This window comes from Bufo gargarizans, chromosome 2, assembly GCF_014858855.1.
Source record: "Bufo gargarizans isolate SCDJY-AF-19 chromosome 2, ASM1485885v1, whole genome shotgun sequence".
In the NCBI taxonomy this organism is placed as follows: Eukaryota; Metazoa; Chordata; class Amphibia; order Anura; family Bufonidae; genus Bufo; species Bufo gargarizans.
In genome coordinates, this window is record NC_058081.1 from 694,649,849 (window position 1) to 694,661,514 (window position 11,666).

The 11,666-nt window shown below is 41.7% G+C and overlaps 1 protein-coding gene across 1 annotated transcript; it reads right to left on the minus strand.

The window, feature by feature from the left end:
- Positions 1–3,937: 3,937 nt before the first annotated feature.
- Positions 3,938–5,044, minus strand: LOC122926318 (urotensin-2 receptor-like). Its single transcript, XM_044277691.1, has one exon. It carries the CDS (start codon positions 5,042–5,044, stop codon positions 3,938–3,940), a length of 1,107 nt encoding a protein of 368 aa, XP_044133626.1.
- Positions 5,045–11,666: the final 6,622 nt, after the last annotated feature.

Below are 11,666 nucleotides of genomic sequence, written 5' to 3' on the forward strand. Positions count from 1 at the left end.
TGCAAGTACTCACTCCATCAAGTGAACGGAACGAGTACTTGTAATTACACTGCACTTGAGAGACGATTTCTAACAGCGGATCGCTGGGGTTGCCAGGTGTCATATCACCACCGATCAGATTTTGATGACCTATCCTGAGGATAGGTCATCAATATATACTGCCTGCACAACCCTTTAATTACATGTATGCATGTACGTAACTATGTGGCTGGAACTGTCGTGTTGTAAAACTGATGTCCTGCATGTCTGAGGGAAACAACTCTACAGAATATTTATTGTGTGTTCTCCATGCAGGCTCGGACTGGCCCACCGGGGAGGCGGGGGATTCCTCGGTGGGCCCCCAGCCTCCTGTGCCCAGAGATAAGACAGAGGAGTAATTATTTCTCTTGTTTCTCAGGAGAGAGAATTATTGTAGCCACTAGGTGGCAGTATTGCACAGTGATACTGGTGTAAATTGTACAGGAGGCCCCGCAGTATCTTCTAAAGTTCCCGGGCTGCTGGCAGTGAAGGAGGAGAGAACATGTCTGGCCATCCTCCTGCCCTCCCTGCTGTCAGAAAACTGTGGTTGCTGGAGAGAAGAACTCCTCTGCAGTGCTGGGCTGATTTCTCAGGTGTGTGACAGTAGTGAGCTGTAGGAGACTGTAAGGGAGAATAGGGGATTTGTTTATAGTAGACACAGATCTATGAATTTGTGCTGCTCTCTGCAGAGTTCAGAGTGGCATTGAGGGGGACTCTGCCCTAGGTCCCCCCAATGCCTCTGCTTTAGGTGCACCCCCATTAGTGCCCAAGCTCCAGATGCCCCCCAATGCCCACACTCTAAATACACCCGTAATATTGCCTCTTCTCCAGTTGCACCCCTAATACCTCTGCTCCAGGATCACTACTATTACCCTGCCTCAGGCAACCCTAATGCCTCTGCTTTAGATGCACCCCCATAAATGCCCCAGCTCCAGATGCCCCCACTCTAAATGCACCGCTAATATTGCCTCTTCTCCAGTTACCCCTGCTCCAGGATCCTCACTATTTCCCTGCCTCAGGTGACCCTAATGTCTCTATTGCAGTTATCAGACTCTCCGTTTGTGCCCTTTGCTCATGTTGCTCCTCTAGCACCTTTGCTTGGGCTTTGTTAAAGGTTATGACCTGCTAAGGGGGTTGGACTTATGCCCGAAAAATTCTGCACAGTGCGTCATATTCTCCAGTATTGACACGTATGGTTTTACATGGCGTTAGTGATGATATTCCGTATTTACAGGCATCACTGCTGCCATGTAAAGAGGTACTGGTGGTGGAGTGGGGGAGGATTTAAAGGGGTTGTGCAGGTTTTCAAGTTATCCTCTCCACACCATAGGGCATAATTATATGATTTCTGGGGTCCGATTCTGCAACCCACAGTGATCCCAGGAACGGGTCCTGTTCCCCCTTTTTGATGGTGTGGCAGGCTACACATAAGCCCTGCTGCTCAATTTATTCTCTTTGGGACCACTGGAAATAGCCAGCGATGAACTCCGGCGATCCCATAGAGAATGGATGGAGAGGCAGGGCATATGCTCGACCTGCTCAAGAAGGGGGATCAATGGGGGCTCCAGCGTTCAGACCCCATGGATCACTTAGTTATCCCTGATCCTGGGGATAGAGGATAACTAGAAAAGTGGACACAGGCCCTTTAACAGGCGAGCATTTCTATTTTAGTTTGACACATATTTTGGGCCAGATTTTAAATTTTTATAAAAAAAAATGTTTTACACCCAAAGAAAACCTTTAAGGATAGGGAATGTGAAAAGGTGAAACAGCTATGACACGACAGGAAATAAGTGTCTGATTGGTGGGGGTCTGACTGCTGGGTCCCCTATGATCAAGGGAACGTGGTCTTAAGACCCTTGTGTACATAGGCCCTTGGGCGATAAAGTCTCAGTGGGCCCCCTTGTGGCATTTTGCACGGCGCTTACAGCAATGAAACTGCATGTATTATAGATTAAATACCTTACACAGATTATGCTACATTGTGCCCCCATCTGAAATGATCTAGTCTGGGGTATGATATTAATAAAGGGATCTGGTGTGGGGTCAATGGACAGGACCTTGGAAAATGATAGGAAAACACATTCAAACTTGAACTGTAAAACACTCCCTAAAAATATGGACACAAAAATCATAAGGTATAAATACATTGATGTATGCAAGTCAACTGCCATAGCATCTGGGGGGCCTAACAAGAGCATATGGCAGGGCCTAATAAATTGCTTGTCAGTGTTACATTTGATACACTCCAATGTAGTTGTATTGCAATATATCATAAAAGCAATTGGAAGGCTAAAGGGACCAATAAAAAAGTTAAACCTGAAGTATACACTTAGAGCTACACCTTACAATAAAATAATGAAATTTTGTATCTGCCCAAACACAGCACCCTTTGCCCCATACACTTGTTTTTCATGTCCGCACTTTCCTTCCCCTGTTCTCGGCTTTAGTGCAGTTTTCTGACCCTATCCCAGCATACTTTGCTCTGTAATGCTCCACAGGGCTTTCTCCGCCTGCCATACTGTCCCCTCTGCAGTAGTAATGTCCCCTACAGTGGTGTGTTCAAGCCCTGTGAAACAAGCATGTTGGGCTTGGTTTGCAAACTAAGGGTACTTTCACACAACTGTTTCGTTTTTCCGGTATTGAAATCCGTCATAGGGTCTCAATACCAGGAAAAAAAACGCTTCAGTTTTGTCCCCATTCTTTGTCAATGGGGACAAAACGTAACTGAACAGAAGGGAGTCCAAAATGCATTCCGTTCCGTTCTCATACCAGAGAGCAGCATGCTGCGGTTTGCTTTCCGTCCTGGGATACAGAGCAAGACGAATCCGTCATGACCCACAATGCAAGTCAACCAGGACACAATCTGACACAATAGAAAACGGATATGCCCCCCGTTGACTTTCAATGGAGTTCATGACGGATCCGTCTTGGCAATGTTACAGATAATACAACCGGATCTGTTTATAACGGAGGCAGATGGTTGTATTATCAGTAACGGAAGCGTTTTTGCTGAATTCTGCCGGATCCAGCAAAAATGCTAGTGTGAAAGTAGCCTGAGTAGGAATCTGATGAAAACAGGAAGTTCTGCACGGAAACATCCTGCCAGGATATAGTGAAGCTGAGAACTGGGGAAGGAAAGTGCCGACATGAAAAACAGGTACATTGGCCAACAATCTGCAGTATTTGGGCAAAAAAAATGTCTTTTAGAAGGCAGAAATTTTCTAATTTTGTCTCTTATGACTGTGTTATGAGACCCCTAACCTTTTATTTTTTCCATCAAAGTAGCCATTTGAGGGCTTGTTTTAGTCTACATCTAATATAGTGGAAAAAAAAGAGTGAAAATAAACTGCAATTCTGAAGTTGTATCTTGGGCTTTGTTTTTATGCTATTCACCATTTAGTATAAACGACTTGTTAAATATTCTGTGGGTCTATATGAATATGGAGATACCAAAAGAAATAGTTTTTATGTTTTTCTACTTTTGTACAATAAAAACAATTTAAAAAAAAGTTTTGTGTTGCTATATCCTGAGATCCATAACTTTTTTTTTTCCATTGAGCTGTATGAGGTTTTGTTTTTTCTAAGATAAGCTGTAGGGTTTTTTTTTTTGTATTTTTAACTTTTATTCTTTTTTTTTTTTTTCTGTGGGGGTGATGATCAAAAGAATGCTATTTTGTTTGGGATAAATAACACATTTATTTTATATTACAGGTCCTTATGGTTGAAGCAATATAAAAAATACATATTTAGTATTGCTGTATTCATAATGAACATGTTATGATAAATGTCAATACATTTTATGGTATGTACCCAAAATGGTAGCAACTGAAAACAAGCTACAATTCTAGTGATAATAGGTATAATATGTTTTTTTTTGCTTGACATTATTACCTCTTGTTTCTGAAGGCCTTGAAGTCTATACCTTGGCGGTGCTTACTATTATAGTCTCTGTGCACTGCTGACTCCCACCCGACACAGTTCTTTTTGCACAATTTTCAGGATATCCTGCTCCACTCTTCAGACTAAGAGATCCATGTCCTCCTTTTTGCCTGTTGCGGATATACTCTTTGTAATTTTTGGTAAGCAAAGTGTACAAGAAGGGGTTGATGCAGCTGTTGCCGTAGGTGAGACATGTAACTAGAATGTTGACGTAGATTTCTGTCTGAAAAGATACCTTCAACCCCCCGTGGCTGTAGAGGGGTATCAACTGCCAGATCCAAAATGGGAGAAAGCAGGCCCAAAATGCTAGCACAATGATGAAGATCATCAGTATAACTTTTTGCTTTGGAGACCTTTGAAGCTCCTTATTCAGGAGGCTTTTAGTCTGTGAGATCCAGTAGGCTCTTGCCAGTTTAATGTACAAATAGCCAATGATAACCCCCGGAGCAAGGATGCTAGTAGTCAACAACACGGTCAGGTAGACTTTATAATGTTCATCGCTCCATGTGGGTGTGCATAGTTTTCGGACGCTTCCATTGTCCAATGTCCGTTCTTCCTGATGTATCATGAGCATCATGGGTAAAGTCAGAAGAAAGGACAAGATCCAGATGGCACATGCTAGGGTTTTTCTGTAGCTTCTTGACCTTCTCACGGTATCGAAAGGCTTAGCCACAGCAATGTACCGCTCTGTGCTCATTACGGTTAAGATGAAAATGCTGGCATGCATGGTCAAAAGGTCCAAACTCAACAGGACCCTGCAGCCAATTTCTCCAAAGTACCAGTCCTTTACAAAGCTATTGTGCACAATGAATGGGATAGTGGAAAGGTAGAGGAGATCCGCCAACGCCAGGTTGACTATGTGGATGTACATTGATGTGGCTGTGGTCATGGAGATGCACATTACCACTAATGTATAAAAGTTTCCAACCACTCCGATGACGCACATCAAAGAGAGCAGGATCCCAATGACAGAGGTGGCAATGAGGTTATCTGAAGAGATGTCAGAGAGAGATACATGGTTTGTGAGATTGATGGAAATATTTTTGAAATGTTCACTGAACTTATTTTGGTCATAAAGATCCATATTTTTTTATCAATTGGATATCTTTGGTTGAGGTGACTGGTCTGTAGAGATCCCTCAGATTCTCATTTTATTAACTCTTGCATTGACTTTCAGCGTTTCCTCAAGGATCCAAATATAATTATTGGTCGTGCACTTGGATCCAGTTCAGATATTGACCAATTTCAGTTCTTTGTTTTCCTTTCATCGACCTGTAAAGATACATGATAGTAGCTCATTAGCTAAAAATAACATTTACCCCCCTCAAACAATTCAAATCAGTGTTGACTTGATGAATAGATAATTGTAGCTAAATAGCTATTCTGGGACCCAGAAGACTCCTCTATGGAAAACATTTCGCGATATTCTTTAACATCTAAAAGTTGCACAAATTGGCCGCTTGGGAACCTGGTCATGTGAGGCTCCTGCTCTGAAAATCCTGATTCTGCTGATATCACATCCTTTATCGGGTTTCAGGCCTGGACTATACACGTGCAATCACTTCCTCAGCCCAACATAGGGGAGGTGCTTTGGACTGTTGGTCTCCCTCAAACATGGGCATATCAGGTAGACTTAGGAATTTGGACATGCGCCGGGAAGAGGAAAAAGTTCTGGCTCCCTCCACAGCACCTCCACCATTCTTGGTTGTACAAGTGATGTCCCATCCATAGTCGAGGCCAGAAACCTGGTAAAAGATTTGACATCAGCAGAAGCAGGATTTTCAGGTGAGGAATTGCTAACAGCTTAGGCATTGACTGGAGCCAATAAAGTTAATCACCATTTAGGTAACACCTCATTCCCCCAGGAAATGAAATGGGAAAAGCTTGTTGGGGTAGTGGTGGCCATCTTGGCCTGTATATTCCATTGCTTGCATTGATTTATATGTCATGGCTCTATATGTATGTTTGTGATATTAACCCTTTACTGTAAACTTTACCTTGTCTGCCAGGAAGGATTTTTGGGATAGTACACTGCTACAGTACATTGGATCTTCATTGTGGTACTTGTGTAGTGTTCTGTAGCAAAGGTACTTTGGACTATGGACATTTGCCAAATTTTGGAGGGGAAAAATAGACACATTGACTGTCTGGTTAGCTCTGTTGTTTATGTCTGGAAAAGCTGCTTAGCCATTCACATGTACTTGCATTGAAACTCTGTACAAGTCTTTGACAGACTAAAATTGTAACATTGTTTCTGTTTAAGCTGTGTGTCTCAACTCCACCCCTCCAACTAGAAGGTTCTAGTTCAGCTAGAAACTATAGTTGTCTGCAGATAGGGACCAGTGTTTAGTAGAAGAGATAGTAGAAAAGTTATGGCTACTTTTTAGGCTACTTTCACACTAGCGTTTTGGTTTCCGTTTGTGAGATCCGTTCAGGGCTCTCACAAGGTCCAAAACGGATCAGTTTTGCCCTAATGCATTCTGAATGGAAAAGGATCCGCTCAGAATGCATCAGTTTTTCCTCCGTTCTGTCTCCATTCCACTTTGGAGGCTGCTTGCAGCGTTTTGGTGTCCGTCTGACGAAACTGAGCCAAACGGATCCGTCCTGGCACACAATGTAAGTCAAAGGGGACGGATCCGTTTTCTATGACTACAATCTGGCGCAATTGACAATCTGGCGTCCTCCATTGACTTTCAATAGTGTTTAAGACGGATCCGTCTTGGCTGTGTTAAAGATAATACAAACGGATCCGTTCTGAACGGATGCAGACGGATGTATTATCTGAACGGATCCGTCTTGGCTGTGTTAAAGATAATACAAACGGATCCGTTCTGAACGGATGCAGACGGATGTATTATCTGAACGGATCCATCTGTGCAGATCCATAACGGATCCGCACCAAACGCAAGTGTAAAAGTAGACTTAATTATTTATGCATGTATATATAAGGTCTGAGCCATTGCTTTTAGGAATCTGGTGCCCACCAACAATACACGAGGGGCATAAAAATGTGCACACCTTAACCTGGACATCTCCATTATATTGTAGGGGTATCTAGCTTTAGCACTGGATAGCATGCATGCTACTTTATTGGATTATATTTCTCCATTTTAGGTTTGTCTACTAGTGTGCCTTTATATTTAGGGATGTATTTTGGGTTCCTCACAGGGTCTTTATTTTATACAGTATTTTAAACTCTGTCCTTTGTCTTACTGTGGGTATAATAAAGATTATTATATTAGATCTTAGGGATGTGCTCATGTAGTCTTTCTTTTCTACTGTATCCTTTTTTTTTTTTACATGACACTTAGGACTTTTTCTTAGAATGTCTTTTTTCGAGATTTTCTTTTCCTTTTATAGGTTTAATTTGGAGGAAAACCGCAAATTATTATAAAAAGTATTTTTTTAAATTATAGCTTTTTATTTCTTGAATAGTAAAACTGACACAAAAGTGAATTATTGCAATGGGTTCCCTATTTTTTGACGATCGTTTTCCTATACTGTACAGTATAACACACATAGGAGTGAACGGGGCGACTATGGTGATAGTTTCTGTTAAAAACTGCATTACATTTTTTTTTCTATTATGATTATAATTTTTTTACTGGCTGGCCCTGTCTGCATTCAAAGTCTGGCGCCTGCACCGTACCCGCCTTCAGTCAGCGCAGGCGCACTGAGAGGAGGACGCTCGCTCGGCCGCTCCTTCCTCAGTGCGCCTGCGCCGGGTGTAGATGTGACGTCATCGGCGCAGGCGCATTGAGGATGGAGCGGCCGAGCTAGCGTCCTCCTCTCAGTGCGCCTGCGCCGACTGAAGACAGGTACAGCGCAAGCGCCAGATTTTGAACGCAGACAGAGCCAGCCAGAAGACGAGCGCGTTCCCTGGCCCTGTCAATCAACATGAGGAGGGGGCGTCTTTATGAAAGGAGGATGCGGCTGCTACCAGCAAGTAACCGCCCTACTTGCTGGTAGAGAGGTAATTTACATATTCTAAAAGTCCATTTTTTTAAGAAACTGCTGAAGGAAAATGAGTAAGAACATTATATATTGATATATCGCAGTATAAGGAATTTAAGTAGCCCAAAAAATAATAATAATGACTTTAGTGGGGTGATAGAAGCCCTTTGAAATACAATACTAGACAAAAAAAATGTAAAAAATATATAATGCTCATCTGTATTTGATCTGTGTATTTACACACAAGTTTGAATGAGATTCTTAATTGCAGCAAAAGTTGTTAGGGAAGGGAATTTATCAAGCCCGTGTGCCTCTACTGACTGCTGGTGTCACAAACTTTTGTGCAAGTCCTTTCTTTCATGCCAAAATGTGACTTTTTGCTTTTCTCCTTTTCAATTAATTATTTTTATTTTTTTAAAGTGACGCTAAAGAGGCAGAACCACTGCAACGCAACATATTCATCATATTTCTGCTAGAAAACTGACGTAAATATAGCTAAAATCCACAACGGCCCATAGCTGGCATAGATATCCGTTTCTAGTGCATGGACAGTCCAAAGAAGGGCCACATTTATTAAGAGACCTCTCAATAAATATGATTCTGCTGATGAAGACTCGCGTAGGAAACGTTAATCTTAATCGATTCCCCGCATTAAGCTGAGGATTATCTCACATTTGTCCCATTTTCATGATTTTTACAAGCCTGTTTCTTTTAGAAAACTTCAAGTTCTTGTAGCAATAAAACAGCAGTCAAAAAGCAACAAACTATAATCCTGTAGATTCACAAAACGCACGACCGTAAATCCACACATGCAGCTACAACAAGAGACGTCTAGACATCGCTGGTATTGGAAAATAGCTCAAGGTAATTCATGCCACCTTCATTACATATATTTTTTAAACATTAAATAGGACCCGTCCCCTATCCTGACACGTCTGTTTTAGTAACTACTTGCATTCCCCGTGTAATAGCAATTCTGGAGCATCGATTCTTATTCTCTATGATGTGTGGTCCCTCTTGTTATTCCTGCTAGAAGTTATGAATGAATTACTAGCAGCTTGCAGTGAAGGTCCAGATGGCTGTTACCAGTTTAGACATGGAAATTGTATACATTTTTGCCTCAATGCATTTTGACGCTAAACATTTCTTCCTGACACATTGTAGCTGAGGGCTTGTTCCTGGGGAGACATAGTAACATAGTATATAAGGCTTAGAAAAGACATTTGTCCATCCAGTTCGACCTGTTATCCTGCAAGTTGATCCAGAGGAAGGCAAAAAAAAGGAAGCCAATTTTCCCCACTTAAGGGGGAAAAAATTCCTTCCCAACTCCAATCAGGCAATCAGAATAAATCCCTGGATCAACGACCCCTCTCTAGTAGTTATAGCCTGTAATATTATTACACTCCAGAAATACATCCAGGCCCCTCCTGAATTCCTTTATTGTACTCACCATCACCACCTCCTCAGGCAGAGAGCTCCATAGTCTCACTGCTCTTACCGTAAAGAATCCTCTTCTATGTTTGTGTACAAACCTTCTTTCCTCCAGACGCAGAGGATGTCCCCTCGTCACAGTCCTAGGGATAAGTAGATGATGGGAGTGATCTCTGTACTGCCCCCTGATGTATTTATATATAGTAATTAGATCTCCCCTCAGTCGTCTTTTTTCTAAAGTGAATAACTCTAATTTTGATAATCTTTCAGGGTACTGTAGTCCACCCATTCCAGTTATTACTTTAGTTGCCCTCCTCTGGACCCTCTCCAGCTCTGCTATATCTGCCTTGTTCACAGGAGCCCAGAACTATACATAGTCCTCCATGTGCGGTCTGACTAGACAAGTTGTATTTTTTAGTAGTACCATTTTATATAGGTCCTATGTCACAGCTTAACATTTATACATTTTTAAAGGGGGAAGGGGGGATTAATCATGTTAATACTGAAAATAGTGCCAATGAAAACACAAAAAGTCATCACAAAACTCCATCAAAAGAAAAATAATTAAAAAAATGTGGCTCCCGAAATATGGAAACGGAAAAACAAATTATTTTTGTAAAGTATTTTTATTGTAAAACATAAAAAAACTACAAATGTCACTTATACTGAATGGTGAACAATGTAAAAAAAAATAAAAAATTGTGGATTTGCTTTTTTATTTACATTCCTTCCCCCAAAAAGCTGATTTCTTTTTCACTACATTATATGTACACTGAAAATGGTGGTATTAAAAAATACAAATATTCCCCACAAAGAACAAACCCTCGTATGGCCACGTTGATGGAGAAATTCCAAAGTTAGGGCTCTCAGAAGGCAGTGAGGCAAAAACGCATAAAATCTCAACACCCAAAATAGCTGCGTCCTATGTAGCTGCACCCTTAAGGGGGTAACATTGAGTAATGAATGTCCTCAAAAGTAGCACATATTGATCTGGTAGCAGATGACATTTGCAAGTGAAGGAAGAACTCACCTGGTCTGAAGTGTCCAAGAAATGTGCAAAGCATTAATGGAAGTATATTCTGAACTTGTCTGGGAGCAGATACATGGCAATCGACAGCCAATATGAAAATGTTTAAATATCGCTTCCCCTGAGCAGACAGGTAAATGATCCCATCCTACTGGAGCCCTGGATCTCGTATCTCAGCAGTGAAGCCCAGTCGTCCTATTTCATATCTCTAGTCTTGACAATTTGACGTTTTTTTATTTCCTTCTGTCCAGAACAAGTCATTTGCTATTCCAGGTTGAACGTCCTTGGACCAAATGAACTACTGTGAGACATTTACAGAGATCATCTGTCAGGTTTTCCTCTTTCTTTTTGTGGCTTGTATGTGAATTCTCATATGTTAACATTCCATGCACCCTGCTAATACTGGTATGTCAAACCTCTTCTCCATGTCCTCCATCCTAGCCGCTAATAATTTGCCCTCTCCCAGCTGCTTTTCGTATTCATGCACTGAGCCTTGGACTTTTTTTCTATTTTGTCTTACAGTTCGATCCATATTAATGTATACCAGCCATCTAAATGAATCAGTAATTTCAAAAACTCTAGCGATACAGGTATCTGGGAATGCCCATGGACTTCATAGGACTGGATGTTCTGCTCTTGGTTGTAGGACCTTTCACTAACTTATTAAGTTTGCTGATAGGTCGTTATTTGTGGGCTTCCAGTTCACCAAACTTGGGGTTATCTGCAACTGCTGTTTATATAGTTTATATTGTTATGTGTTTTATATGTTTTAGTCTTTTCCTTCCAGTAAGGAGTGGATGGCAATGGTTGGCAAGGAACAGAGATAATCACCCTGTTCCTTTCCAAGTGGAGTATATTTCTTAAAGGGCATCTGTCAGCAGATTTGTACCTATGACACTGGCTGGCCTGTTACATGTGCACTTGGCAGCTGACGACATCTGTGTTGGTTCCATCTCCATATGTGCCCGCATTGCTGAGAAACATGAGGTTTAAATATATTCAAACTAACCTCTAGAAGCAACGGGGGCGTTACCATTAACGTTACCATTACACCTAGAGGCTCCGTGCTCTCTGCAACGGCTGCACCCTCTCCACTTTGATTGGCTTTAGGAGAGGTCAGGGCCAGGCATTATCATGTTTACACTGCCTGGTCTTGTCAATCAAAGTGCAGAGGTACACAAGCAGAGATAACAGCAACCTTTGCTTAACACAAGGACCTTGACGCTCAGGCATCTGGGAAGGGGGCTGAGCCACTTATATACATGCAGAAGCGCTAGGATTGGTCAGCGAGGTC